Genomic DNA, 15,574 nt, shown 5'->3' with positions numbered 1-15,574 from the left:
TAATCCACATTAATGTTTTCTTTTATCTGTGTGCATATGGGCAGCAAAGACACTGGAAAGTTGGGATATATAAGCTATAAAAATGTAAATCAAGTGTATGTATGTGCGTGTGTGTATATGTATATTTAAAGTAATGCATTTTGTTATATTCAGCAAGGTTAACATCTGACCAGAATTACACATGCTGACAGAACACTCTAGAGAGTATGTTTGTTCCACAGGACTGTATATCCTGAACCTAGTGCACTGTGTGTGCAAAAACGTGTAGAAGACCTTTCCTGTTATAAAAATTGCATCATAGTGCATATGTTTGGCAACCACAGGTATTGACAGGAATTCTTTAGGTCAACTTGGGAAATGTAGGGCTCCCTATTCCCACAGAACAGAGCAACGAATAAAATAAAATCTTCTTTGTATCAGTAGATTTACACATGCATACTTCTTCCAATCAGAGCAGATTTCAAAGGCTGTGCTATTATTTGAAATATGTTCACTCATAATGAGCATTTTACAAAAAACCTAATTTTGTAAGTGGTTACAGAAAAGTAGTCTGGTATTTAAAATGAATGGTCATATGTTTGAATTAGTGTTTGGTGAGCTCTTTTGGGCAAGGGAGGCTCCAGGAAGAATTGAAATTTATTTTAAACAGTATTTAGCAAATGTACCTATTGATTTATATGTATTTAGTATTTATTCAGTATATTATTTAGTTTCAGACTGTATATTGTTAAAGACAGTAAATTATTTTCGCACTACCGGCTACTGCTACTCAACAGATACGGTCTATGCCAAGTGAATGGATTTCATCTATTCATCTGTACAAATACATATTTGTATGGATTTGTGTCTATCCATCTGTATTAGAATCTAATCTGGCTGCTGGGGTCTCCTGTAGGTGAATATGATAATTTTTGCGTTAAGTAGAATGAAAAATGGGTGTGTGGCAGCATATGGTATATGAACGTAAGTGATGTGTCCATGAAAGTTATGTGCTAAAGATGTATAATTCCACATGCCTGCCGATAGACTGATCACGTGTTGTTATATGTGGAAAAACGTTGGGTTTTAAATACCGACAGCGATATTCGTCTCGTGTGCAACACCGGGAAGCGTGGTTGTGTTTAGAGACAGCAGCGTTAATCCCTTCACGTTGCCGAGTTTCACCTCGGCGCCGGTGCCGCTCTGCAGGCGCGCGCCGGTCCCCGTTACGCGCGGTGCCGGGCGTGGCCGGGAGGTGGCACTGTGACACCAACGGGCTCGGTTGGGTCTGGTAGGAACGGCGCTGGCACTGCCGGGGGTGCCGCGCCAGCCTTCCCTGCCTGCAGGCTGCCCGCAGAACCAGCGGAGTGCCAGAGAGAACGGGTTCTGTGCCCGCTCCGAACGGGCGTGGTAGAAACTGGGTAAAAGGCCATTAGTAACAGTGCATTATTTCTCACAGTGAATCCACAATAAGAAATTTAGTAGCAGGTTGGGGGGTTTTGTGGCTTTTTGTTTTATTTTGTTTTGGGGCGTTTTTGGGTTTTCTTGGGTTTTTTTTTTTTTTTTTTTTTTGTTTTGTTTGTGGTTTTGGGTTTTTTTGGTTTTTTTTGTTTTGTTTTGTTTTGTTTTGTTTTTTTTTTCTCTTCAGTTAATTGCAGAGCTACAGGTCGGTTTATTTTGCTTTGTTTGAGGATTATTCATTTTAATCTGGGGTTTAACTGAATTGATAATAAAATGAACCTTATTGTGGAGGACTGATATCATCTCCCTACAGTAGACAGAACTCACATGCCCACTTTGTGTTTGTATGATCATATGAACTTTTAAATTACATAGCTGATGTTTGTTTGAGTCAGTAGCACAATTACTGTTTCTTTTTTTACGAGTTTTTTACGGGGGACAGGTCTGTGAAATGTATGTACCAGGTGTGCTTGTGAGCCCTTAGTGGCTCTTCTTTCCTTCTCGTTTCAGACCACGGAAGATGCTCTTTCTTCTTAACATTCTCTCCCAGCACTCTGAATTAGAGATTTATTTGCAACAAAAAATCAATTAGTCCTAAATTTATTCATGGATTTCAGGTCCAGCGATCAATGCGAGTCCACTCAGTGGGCTCAAGGGGACCCAGTTCATCCCAGTTAATGTGTCTGAAGGGGAATTATCATTGATGCTGCTTTTTTCCCTTCAGGTCAGAGATCAGACCTTGCTGTCACGGACTGCGGCAACCAGGAATGACTTCACCCTGCAGCTACCCAAACTGCACCTAGAGACCTTTGCAGTGGAAGGGCTGAAGGGCAGGCCAGAGGTTGTGGCATTTCAGGTTAGAGTCTAAAATAATCGTGTTTCTTTTCTTCCTTTATTGCATTTGAGATAGAACAAGAAGCTGGGCTGCTCTGGATGTGTGGAGAACAAAAAGCTTCAAAACTATTGCAGTCAACAGTTGTAAGGGAAATAATTTCCATATATGCTCTTGAATATGGTATTTCAGAGATGATGTGAACTTTTAATTTTGCACATATAGTGTTAAATAACTGATGGGAATAGGACCATGAAAAAATATGGATGTTATATTTGAAAATTAATATCACCCTATCCCAACCCTTCCTTTTTTCCCCCCTCTTAATTTAAACAGAAAAATAAAATGGAGAAAAAAAGAAAAAAGAAAAAAAGGATTTTAATGCTGCTTCTTGGTCAGCATCAGATTTTTTCCATTTTCAGTTTTAGAAGTAATAGTGATTTTTGAGCATTCTTAATTTAAAAGAAGCTGCTATTTGGAATACTTAAACATGAAAGCTATTTTGTTCATGTAGGTTTAAAGACTTGTCTGTTTCAAAATACTAATTTCCTTAGGAGGAAACAATGAGAAATGAGAAAAAAGATAAATGAACTGAAAATGTACGTATTTTCAGCTCTGAAAATGGATTTTTTGCAATGTCCCCATATTGCTTTCAAAGTCTGTTATGTCTTCTTACACACAAACTATCCCTTAGTCTTTATAGGTGTGCAGAGTGACTTCATTCTTGTGGCACATTATTGCTAAAGCCAGAACACTTTGTTTTCCTAATGAGAGAATGAAAAGCAGAGTGAGTACATACTTCTTTCATTGTGCTCTTCTATGTGAATCAGAGAGAGGAAAGCTAGTCATGTAAAAGGCAAGGCAGTCAGACAGTGCAAGTATTGCACAGTGTGTGTACATTGCTAGTAATCCTTTTTAATTTATTGTAAAGTGTCTGTTCTAGATGCACTATATAATTGCAGGAACAGGGTCACAAAATCAAATGTTCGAGAAAGGCAGATTGTAAACTGGACATTTCTCACTGAACCTTAGTTAACACAGCTGTATGTCTCTAGCAGAGGGTAGAGTTGCAAATGTTTCCCTAGCATAGTACAGTGATGATCACTTTTAAGGCTGTGCAAAATGTTCCACAGGTGGCATCTTTTCAAAGAAGCTGTCCTGGAAATCACGAGCTTTTAAATACCGCTCTTCTAATTTGGTGGCAGTGATAGCTGCCTTTTTATTTTTTTGTCCCGATCCAACTCCCATTCTTTTTTGACCTCAAAATGATTGTAGAAGAATTTGGAAGACAGCCTATTCTTTCTTTCTAAGGAGATGAACAGAAACAGAAGTATAAAAGGTTGTATTTCACATTTGTACAGAGTGCTTCTGGTATAACTAACACACAGTAATACATGCTCTGGGTAGCTTACTGATGGTGCAGTATTGTAAATACACTTTTTGTTCACCTGACAGCTCCAATTACACATGGTTACTCTGTACGTATGCAAACAACATCAGTGGTTCACAGTCTGTCTCACTGCGCAGTTCATTTTCTTCTTTGCTTTCCCCTCCCTTCTCCTCTGTTTGTCTCTAGTTACATAATGCCTGTTTGATAACTTTCACTACATTATAGAAATTGTATTATCAAATTTCCTTTTTATACTTGGGAGTCAGCTAATTGATTTTAATTTCACTGTATGCGAAACAATATTAAGGGCAATCCTGCAATCTTGAATGTGGTAAACATATAGCTATCACTTTATGGACACTTATTAAAACCAGTGGAATTGTTTGCATGCATGGCCTCTGTAACCGCTACTACTACATATATATCTTGTAGTCTGTGACAAGTGCATTTCGATTAAAGGCCTTATTATCTGCAAGTGTTAGACATAAGGAGGTTTTTTCCAAGTCTAGATTTGTTGATGTTTTGTGGTTTCTTTTAAAAAAAATCATAAAAATTAAGGCAGTATGATAGGGATGTAGCACTGGCTATCAGAACTGTTGAGTACTTAAAGGAGATTGCATTGTTTTATTTTTATTATTCATGCATCCAGTTCACAGTAGGTGGCTGGAATCAGTAATTAATAATAATTTGATATCCATTGGTTCAGTGCGTATCACTTCGTCATCATAGGAGGGGAATAAAAAAAGCTAGTATATTTCTATTTCACGTACACATTTTTTCTTCCAAATTTTTCAGAAAGCAAGTGGCTCTTAAAGGCCTTTGAATACAATCTGCTATCCTTAATTTATTTGATGGGCTCAGCAGCATTATGGAGCTGTATTCCTTGTCACTGAGAAAACGGGAAGTCTCAGAATTTTTAGATTGCTGTTACTTCTATATGAATGTTTCCTGGGAAAAATATGCTTTCTTTATAGGAGACAATGAAAATTGGCATAATGAAGCTAGGGTGCTTGACTGTGAACTCAGTGAGAACACGATTTAAGGTGTGCTGCTCTGGCCATGCCTGAATGTTCCCACTGAAGACAGAAAGTGGAACCGTACATAAAGCCTCCAATAACTACAGGATATAGGGTGAAAAAGAACAACTGACATAACATGAGATTCCTAATACTAGTAGTCTTGCTTGGCAAAGGACTATTTAAATTAGCCAGTAAAGGTTATAAACATGTTATAAAATACAAAATTGAACTGTGCTACACCTTTAGGAAGAGGATAATGTTCTCTCAACTCTCTCTTCTGAAAGATGTTTTTGGCCCACAGAAAAAGTGGTTATTCAGAAGATTCAGTCTGAATTGTCTCAAGTACTTTACATCGAATATGTAATTAATACTTATTGCAAGCAATTTGATCTAAAAAACAATGCATAAAAGTCCCTAAATAAAGATAAGTGTGAAACTCGTGTAATTCATTAAGCATTGGTATACTCTCATGATAAATTTCTTCTGTTTGGAGTTCTAGATGCAGAAGGGCAAGAGCTGGTTTGAAAGAAACTTCTAGTCTGAGATACCTAAAATTGCTTCAAGTTTTGCAGTAGCAATAGGATGTATAATGTATACTTGATGTGTAAGTGCTTGATTCCCAAACAGGGAGAGGCTAACAACATACGAATCAGTGGCTTTGTCCTGTGTAAGGTTATGCTCTGTATCTACTGTTCCAGGCTGGTTTTACAGAAGGTACTGGAGGTGTACTTTAAACCAAGTATAGGAACACTGTCTTTATGGAGGATGTCCCAAATGTTCTAATACTCAGAAGTAACAGATCTATTGAGGCATTGTCAGTGAAAAACAGTGGCAATAAGAAACAAGCCGTGCTTGACAGAATCATATCTGCTGTGTGTCTGAAAGACATGCATATGGCTGTGTGATCAGCCAGCCACTGGTGTTCACATGTGGTAGCTGCTTACAGATACATAGTTAGGGAAAGAGTAATCATTTTCTGTGTCACGGGAACTACCTTGACCTCTGTCTTCAAAGTTTCCATTTGCATATTTCATTAATTGGCCCTATTTGTTTGTGGTGCTTGCTTTTGGTCAGTATTTGGCATGGTGGGCCTTTTCCTCCTCTAATCTCTGCTTGCCAAAGCATGTGATGTGACTTCTGGATGTTGGTTTGGAAGAGAACCAGTACTCACAGATGAACTTGTGTTGCTGTTTCACGAGATTGACATTTGATAAATACCAGGTGAGAGTGTTTCAAAGCTATAGCAATCATATCATTTTACCCTTTGAGTTATTGCACTTTTTTCCAAATGGGTAAGTTTTGTAAGTGACTTTAATGAATATGTGAATGTTTAATGCATTTATGCAGTGTATGAAAAAGCAGATGTGAAGATGAGACTATAGTCAGGGTTCTGATTTGAAAAGGGTGCATATACACATATCTGTAGATGTTGGTATTTATGGGTCTTACCAGAAAGCATTTCTTTGTGTGCTGCTCTTCACTTGAGACGTAAGATTGACCTGACTGTTGGGAATCCTTTGCGTATTAAGAAAATTTTAGTTTATTAGAACCAAGGATTTGAGTAGGTAAATCTGTATTTTCCGTTACTAAGCTCTCCCTTAATTTCGAAAGGTACTATCACTTGTGATGTGCTTTCTCTCCTCCAAGTGGGTTTGAGGCGGATAATTTTCACTTTGTCTCATTTGTCTCCCAGTCTTTTTGTTTCCTTTTCTCTGCCACGTGCTCTCATTCTCTGCTGCACATTGTTTCTCCCTATGTGCACACTCTCCACTGCATGTGCAGCACACTTGCTCACTGCTGCATGAGCACTGCCACATACATACTCTCTCTGCTGCTGTTGCTCTTGCTATCTCTGCCATGCCTGATGCCTCTGCTGTACACGCGCTCATGCTTTCCTTTGGTCCATCTCTGCCTGCTGCTGTGCCTTGTCTCTCTCCCAGTCTCTGCCCCTCTCTCGTGCTCACTGTGGCTGTCTTGCTCCCTCCGTCTCTCTTGCTCTGCCTCTTACCCTCTCTGTCTACACTGTCCCCCTTCCTCTGGCTCTCTTCCTCTCTCTCAGCTTCTCTCCCTCAGCGCCTTTTGCTCCCTCTGTGTTGTTCTCCCCCTGTCTCCAGCATGTGTCCATCTGTTCATGCAGGTTTAGGAAGTCTGTGTGGGATTTATATGTACTTCTTTGCATTTCTCAGGTGTTTTGAGGTAGTTTGAAATGAAAAGTGAAAAGTGATAACACAGAGGCTTATAGTAGTGGTAGTAACATAGTCAAGTACTAACATATCTTCAGTGTTAGCATATAATCATACATTTATGAAGGAGTAGGTTACTACCATTTATTTTAAGTAAATTATGTATTCATGTATGATTTAGTCATGCATTATCTGATTGTGTTGTAGGTCCTCTTTTTCTAATTAATTGGGAAACATAAATGTAGTTTAAAGTGTTAGGAGCTTCTTAATGTGTATTTGTTTTCACTTGTTCATTACTTTTGGATTTATGCTTGATAGATTAGAAGGTAAAAAATATGCATAATTCTGCTGATAACTTTTCTCAAAATAATAAACGCTTTCTCATCCCCATGTTTACTTGTCAATAAAATAGTCTTACCAAATTGAGGAAGCAAGTGATTTCAAAGGTAAGATTATATTTCTGTCATCAGATTTTATCCTCTGCATAGGGCAAGTCTTTCAAACATAAATCACTTCTGGTATGAGGACTTAATGATGTGAAGTAATTGTGGAGTAGCTGGTTGAAAACTGAATTATTAGTATTTTAAATCTTGTACTTCTGTTTTGGAGCCTTTTTCTTAATTTTTTTTTTTAATGGCATGGCTGTTAAAATAACAAGTAATCGTGGGTTTGGGGTTTTTTTCCTCTTAATACCTCAGAAAGGAGAAACCTTTTTAAGGGAGTCTTGAAGATAGAGTCTTGAAGATATATGTGTGCACCCAATATGCAAACACTTGTAGTGTTTTACTTCCACCATTTCACCCGCAGAAGGACCTATCCATTGCATTACAGAGGCCAGAAAGCTGCCTCCTCTGGAATCAGACTCTGCTGCTTGTTTTTGAATAAAACCGGGTTTTATTTTATTCTCCAGGAGCTCAAGAGCTGCTGTCAACAGCACCTGGGCTGCTCTACCCCTCTTTTCTTCTCCTTTCCAAAAGGACTAATTTCCTACCTAGTGTCAAAATGTGCTGCTACTTAACTGACCACAAACCTGCCTTCCATATGCTGTTGAAAGAGAAAAGCGATTCTTTATTAATTTAGTGATACTTTGCACTTACACATTGAGTTCAAATACTCATAAATAAGTAAATGTCTTAATCTCATTAGAGTGGGGTGACCTCTTGCAACCCTGACCTTTTGCAAACTTCATTTTCTCCAAAATAAAGTTGGTGCAAGGCTTATGAAACAATAATTAACTTCTAAATAAAATCTGAATAACCAGATTGAAGAGACATAACATGAAGAACTCTAATCTCCTTGAATGTGTTCAGATGGTATCTGAGCCATTTTGGCATAGTTTAGTTTAACTATGATTCCTTTAAAACCTAACATTAATGTTTGTTAGCAAAACACCATTTAAAACACAAAGTGAGGCATCTTCAAAATGCCAGTGAAGTTGGAAATTTTCCTTCTATAATTTGAATTTCCCCCCCCCTTCTCCTTTCTAGGAGTTAACCATGTTCTCAACTTCCTCTCCTCTTCACAGCTTTTCTTGTAGCAGTCTTTTCCTCCCTGTCCGCTATAGGCTTTCATTGCTTTCTCCTCATTTTTTCCCTTCATATCATTAGCTTCTTTCCCTCACTTTCTCAGCAACCCTTTCACTTTTTTGTTTCTACCCTTGCCTTTCTTCATTCCAATAAATGGAGACTATATGAAGAACTCTCTCAGAGGCTTCCAGTTAGCTGGAGCACTGATTGCACCCCAGCCCTGTTAAGTCTTTGGCACTATGGGACTGTAAATATCGAAGTCAGTATCTGTAATCACCAATTAATCAATTACTGATTAATTGATCTTTCTGTCTCTTTATGCCTGTGAAACTACTGACTCTTGTCCAGCCTCTTTCATATGCACTATTTGTTTTGTAAAAACTTTTCAGTTAAGATCTGCTGATGATTATCTTGAATGCCAATATTAATATATAATAATTTAACCTTTCAGTAACCTTTCTTAATGGAAAACTTTCTTTCTTGACCCTATCAAACAATCATGTAACCATCTGCATTCGTCCACTTTCTCATATATTTATATCCGTTGCATGTGAGTAATCTTTTATGAAGGATCTGTGCTGATAATGTAAGAAAGCTCTGCAAGATCTGTGTAAAACATGATCTTAATTCACCAAGTTTATTTATTTAGTTTTGCTTCTGCTTGTAGTCCTGGCATGGTTGTTTTTTTTTCCAGCTGGTTATCAGGTTGCTGCATCTTATAGAAGAAAGCGTCTTTCTTAACTTCTAGTCACTATTCTTTTATGAGAAAAATTACTCTAGAGACATGGTGATCTCAGTATGTACCCAAAGCTGCCTCAGTGAACAAGGGCAGACTCCTAAAAGTTATAACTACAAAAATAAAGCATCGTTCAATAACAGAAAATAATAAATATAGTTTTCACAGCACCTTTTTTGTTAGGCAGTTTTTCTTACTTCAGAAATCCTTTCAGAATTGCATGGGATTATCTGTGCACAGAATCTTCAGAAAAGGAGTGATTTTACCAGATAACCAATGTGTAGCTTGGATGTGACTGTATTGTTTGATATTGTGTGCAGTGTGTACCGTGTAACACAGATAAGCCCTTTCAGAAGCATAGCTGTTAAACCATTGATAATCATGTGAGTTACAAAATGAATTCGTGAAGTGAATACTGTGAAAGATTAGGAATTGTCTGGAGTCTTATTTTTTTTGTACTGGTTCTTTTAATTTAAAGAACTAAGAAGAAATGCTGAGCAAGTGAGTCTTAAGCAATAGAAGTTAATAAGGCGATAGACTTTATTACACAAATACCTTAGTAGCAGTAACAGAATCAAACTATTTTCTATTCTTAATTACATTTAAACTAAAAAAGGAAACTTCTTCAAATGCTGAATCTTTTCTCTAGCCTTTTTTCAATTAATTGCTTTGTATTCCATCATTATAAAACATATCTATCTGTTATTCGTATCGATAGCTTATAGAGAAAGAAAAATTATTAGACAATGCACTGTATTAGTGCAAGAATTTGGTAATGAAATCAAAGGAGACATTTCTGCCTAGATACTGCATTTGGTGGGCCTTGTAGTTAAAGACCTGGAAGAGGAAGGGTTATCTACAACTTGAGCAAGATTATGGCTTAGGGATTTGCTGATTGATTTCATTTGCTGTCAGTTAAGGCTCTCTTAATGTCAGTGTTCTTTGCATAATGCCTTGAAATCAAGACTGATGAAGTTTTTCAGATTGATGCCGCTTACATAAACTGACCCTGATTTGCCCTTCTGCATGACAATATGAGTGACAGCAGTTAGACGAAAATATGGCAATGAATATGCAACTTAAGGATTAAGAAAAACACAGTAATCCTTTCAGAATATAGAACTAGGCAAAAAACCCCGGGCTATTCTGTTACTCCACAGTTGTCCTATATTGAAGAAATAGATTGGGATAGTATCCCAAGTGCCATACCGCTGAAGTAAAATTCGAAGAGGGCAAGTTTTGAAAGGATTAAAAGTTAACCTGTTTTTTTTTTTTACCAAATTCTACCAGTTTGCCACTAAATCATTTTGGAGTTTGTTTTTTCCCCAAGGGTGAGGGGGAGGGAAAGGGGGTGTGTGTGTGTAAATTGTGACTCATAAATTCACGTATGTTGTTACTTGCAAATTTTCTTTTTTACATTGTTGTCTTGCGGGAATCAGAATGAACTACTTTGAAGCTCTTGTCTTGATTTTTCAGTTACTAAACTGATTGATGGTCTAGTGATATGTGCTGCTAGAATCCTAAGGTCATAAGTTCCAACACTTATATTGGACTGTGAAAAGCATAAATTCTTAGGATTGATAAGGTCTATTGCTGCAGGTCTTCCAGGACAAATATGCTTGAAGTAGGGCACTCATTTTTAATGAGTACTTGTCCATTGCAGTACCCAGTTTAATTACAGTCTTCTTTAACTTTCCCTTAATTATGGTCTCTTTCCTCGTTATGGTCTCTTCCTATTAGAAGCAAAAACGTAGTAAGAAATTAGGGGGTGGAGAGAAAATGGAGAAGGTGCTACGGTAGTAGAAAGAGGATGAATGTGGAACTGGTTTGTAAACCTGAATAACAGGGATACACAACCTGCATGTTGGCAAGTTTACCTGCAAAGGAGAGTCTTTCGTGGCTTTTAAAAAGATCATCTCCATAGAAAGACTACTATTTGTTTATCCTCCTGGAACCTTGATAGAACTTGTACTGAAATTCCTTTGGATTGCTTCCACATAATGATTTTTTTTTTTGATAGAAATGCGATTCTAAAGTAAAGATCAGGAGGAAACAGTCACCCATTCCACCTGTGGGGCAAACTTGCAACACCTATTTAATGCCTGAAGCCTATATTTCAGTTGCGAGTTCTCTCTGTTCTGAGGCAGATTGTGTGTTCTTTTCTAATACCAGCACCCCTTTGTAGGTTCCCTTCCTCCTGATTCTATCATAGTTGACAAATACAAAACGGAGAGATTAGAGAGCAAAAAAAGCATCACGTCATTGCTACGGCATATAGTGCCAGGCTTTCTCCTCATCCAGTTTCCCATTCTTAAAAGAATAACCTTTTTTTATGAATTAATATTGCACAAACTACAGATTACAAGTTATATTTTAAATTCGGAAGTTTTTACAAATGCTTGCAAAGACCACAGGACCAGGTTTTGAGCAGCAAGTCTCCTACGTGTCAAAATGTGATGTTTGTCTGTACACTGGCAAAGGTCACTATCCTGGATGCTCGATTTGTTCTGCATTTATTCCATGTGAGACTTGCTGCAAATTTTACTCCTTTGGGAAATAGACTGTGGGACTGAACAAACATTTAATGCCTAGAAGGCACATAGATTAGCAGTAAATCTGGTTGTCCCTGCTTAAAAACAGGTTGGACAGGGGAAAGTAAAAAAAAGGAGTATAATAAACAGTGCTAAAATCTCTCCAGAATTTTTCTCAGCCTTCACCATTTTAATTCAAGACCTCCTGAAACCTCAGAAGCACAGAATCATTAGGCTTGGAAGGGACCTCTGGAGATCATCTAGTCCAATCCCCCTGCCAAGGCAGGGCCACCTAGAGCAAGTTACAAAGGAGGAAGTCGCGGTAGGTTTGAATGTGTACAGAGACAAACTCGTATTTTTGTATCCAATAGCCATTCATTGTCCCATTGCTTTTTGAACCCATGTAGAATTAAGCATTCACATGACTTCTGGAAAGGACTTTTGCAGGTTAAGTACACACTTCCTGAAAAACTGTTTTCTATGTATGCTTTGAAAGTGGTTTCTACTACTTCATTTAATGTTGATATGTTAATGTTAATAAATACTCCCAGTTTGCCTTCATTCTTTGGCATCATCTGTCATAATCACCTACCATTTGCTGCTCCTTGTTTCTTTTCAGGTTACTTTCCTAATTTTTGGACTACAAGAAGGTGAAAACCAGTAGAAATCATCTATAGTTTCTAGATTTAGTCAGCTGTGGAAGTTATTTCTCTATGTTATCAACATCCATAGGCTCAGTTGCTCATAAATTACCTAACTGCAAGTAGTGGTCCAGCTTTGAAAAATGGATAAGGAAGTAGAAACCAGTTAACCTTAGAGGTAGTTAGAAAATGCTATCCTCGAGGGTGTTTGTTTATAAGTTGGGCTAGCCGGGCATCCTTGGTTAAGAAGCCACTTTTGTTGATCCGCCGTTAGGGTCACCACTTAAGTGCCCAATGTTACACTGCCTACAACTCATTACCAAATCCAGTAAAAAAGAAAGAATAAAAAGGGCTTTCTCAATCTAGTTATGATACCCTATGATATAGGGTATTTTACTTCTAATCCTATTGTTGAAGAATACTTGATGTCTCTAGGCAAACTCATCTCACCAGTGCCTATCCTCCTTAGTTTTCTCCTTTCATTGTTGCTGTAAGCATCCAATTTTATAAACAGAATTCAGAAAGTCATTTTATCTCTTATGCTTCTAAGGAATTGGATCTAATTGTTGACTGTTGACAAGAGAGGGCAACAGACCATAGCAGCCTGTTCCTTTTTTGCCAGGCTCCCAACCTAATAATTCAAATCCTATTCTGCAATCTGATTATAAGTTTCCACTTAATGAAGAGACATATAGTGCTGAAGACAATGCAGAAAACCAGTGTCTTCCAAAACATTATCTAAAAAAGCTCATCAGGTAATTACTTTTGTCTTTGAATTGGTGGTTTTAATGGGGTCAACCAGAGCTCTGCCAACAGAAAAGTTGGTGTCTTCTTCTCTTTGTCTTTCAAGTTTTCTCACTTGTTGACCTTTCGCATGGAAGAAGCCCAGGCTTCAGTATAATGGAGTCTCACTCATCCAGAAGCTTTTAGCATGCATGATTGGGATTTATACATTTCTGAGTTGAGCTAATCTGTTAGGTACATGACATGCCAAAAAGACAGACAAACAATCATTTTTTCCCAGCAAAGGTTTTCTTCAGCTGTACACCCATTGTTAGGCTAGATATTCAAAGATGACGGATCATTTTAATCATTTTTCTTCCTCAGAGTATGATGGTTAAAAGAAAACTTCTTGAGGAAAATATGTTCTTGATTTCATACTAAGCTTAAGGATAGCAAGTTGTCAAGTTCGGTGTCAGTACTGCTTTTGGCAGTATTATTGCAAATATTCTCCAACTTTAGCTCTGGAAAGAGGAGTGCTAATGTGTATGGTCATTAAAGTCAGTAGCAGGTGTACTGTGCTCTTTAAATTTCCTGAAATTCCTAATAAAACATGTTCATGGCATAAATCAGGTCTTGAAAGTAAGTTTGATTGAAAGTCTAGCCTTTTTTTTTTTTTTAAGTACAAATTCTGATGAAGTCCAAGAATTTATGAAGCAAAGTTGTCTCACTAACATCTGAGTTCAGGCAGAATAAAGGGAGAATACCTCTGCATCCTATGTATAGCAGTGGACATTAGATTAAGGGTGTGTCCATTTACCCAAGGAATGCAGTTCAACTTTTCTAGGTCATTACAAGTAGAGACTGACTTGTGCTTTTTCCTGTGCTGGCACCATGGATTTGTGTATGTAACTGATGGTCTGGTGAGAAGCCAAAATGAAAAAATTAGTTTGCTATCCAACCTAACAGGTATACTTTAGAGTTTCCTTACAAAACTATGAAATGTTGCTTTATGTAGGATGACATATTTATGTTGAATTAAAATGCAGCGCCACTATGAGCACTTTGTAAGAAAAGTGAAGGAGATGAAGTAACTATATGTATCACAAAACATCGTGCAGTTTTCTAGCCCCTGGGCTCCGTTAGACTTGAGCATTCACCTAAAATCTGATATGAAGATTAAGACTCAGTAATGATTGTTTACGTATGAGCCACATGATTGCAGTTGTTATATTGACTAAACCTGACAGAAGGTGCCTTTGTCTCTCCTAATAAATGGCAACTACAAAATAGATTGTCTTTGTCTTTTTTGCATGGAAAATACAAAGTGGACACATTTCCCCTTTCTAACCACATGTAAAATATTTTATCTAATTCCGTTTGAGAATGTTTTAATCTAAAATTGAAAAGCTGCTTCTTGTGGCCAAAAAGGAATAATCTATATCCCTTCATAGCTATAGTCAAAATGTTAAGGAAATGTCAACCCAGATTTTGTGGGGTAATAGTTTTTTCTGTTGGAGTCAGCGACAGGCTTCTTCTACACTGGTTAAAAGTAAATTGGTATTTTTTAGTAAGTTTCTAAGAAGATTTGTAAGTCTCAATAGCATCTGTGTGTCTGTAAAGCATATTTCTTTACTAAAATAATTGAAATCGGTCTTAGTTAATAGAGCACTCTTTAAAACCAATGAAAAAAAAAAGTATTTTAATTTTCAGTAAACTCAGTGTTACTACTATTTTGGCAAATAGTCATATTAGGTACTTATGTTGGATAGTTTGCGAACAGTATTTCAGAAGAACAGAAGAGTTTTTCAGATTTTACATTTACCTCGATGGGAAGTTGCTCCAGATTTTCCTGTTTAGTAACTTGATAGATTAATGTCTGCTTCTCTCCACTTCTGAAATTGTTCTCATACACATATAAGTAATACATTAGATTTCGGACAGTTAGGACGTAGTGTTTAAGAAACATTTATTTAAAAAATAGATTTTCTTATATAAGATTTCCTATACATATATAGGAGTCCCTTAAAAATAAGAAAGAATATGCTTTTTAAAATGGATTTTACTGCAATGAATTTGGTTGTGAAAATAGAATTCTGTACTTCATCTTTTGTACATCTTTTCTGCTTCCAAGATGTCATTCCAGTAGACCAAAAGCAACATCGTCCAGACACAGGCAGCTTGTACTTTCACTGGTATTTCACCTGGATTGTGATGCGAAGTTTTACTCTGTTGTTTCTCCTTAAGACTGAATGTGTGATGGGGCACTGCCATTTCCTTAATAAAACTGCATTCTGACTTTTCTGTTGTGACTGCTGCTGTTTAGTTCCTCTCATCAGTGGTAATGTACTGTGCTCACTCCAAGCAGATTTTCATGCTCACAGGTGAGGCACTTTAATGTGGACTTTTTACTATTTTCAGTGGCTACCTGTCCCTCTTTCTTTTATCCATGCCTAGAATATAGATGGCGAGAGAAAGTTGAAGGGTACCACCCTGAAACTTCTTTCAGTTTCCGTTTGTTTGTCACCAAAACCATTTACTTGAAAATTTTCTTCC

General features: G+C 37.3%; 1 protein-coding gene across 1 annotated transcript in view; it reads left to right on the top strand.

The window, feature by feature from the left end:
• The window catches only part of CCDC171 (coiled-coil domain containing 171), a 148,426-nt gene that overhangs the window by 101,627 nt on the left and 31,225 nt on the right, over positions 1-15,574 (top strand). The window contains exon 23 of the mRNA XM_030470913.1: positions 2,165-2,296. Within this exon, the coding sequence (XP_030326773.1) occupies positions 2,165-2,296 (132 nt within the window). The remainder of the gene's footprint in view (positions 1-2,164; positions 2,297-15,574) is intronic.

The sequence above is a fragment of the Strigops habroptila genome, chromosome Z (genome assembly GCF_004027225.2).
Source record: "Strigops habroptila isolate Jane chromosome Z, bStrHab1.2.pri, whole genome shotgun sequence".
NCBI classification, from domain to species: Eukaryota; Metazoa; Chordata; class Aves; order Psittaciformes; family Psittacidae; genus Strigops; species Strigops habroptila.
The sequence above is the reverse complement of the archived record's forward strand: the minus strand, read 5'-3'. Positions and strand labels throughout refer to the sequence as shown.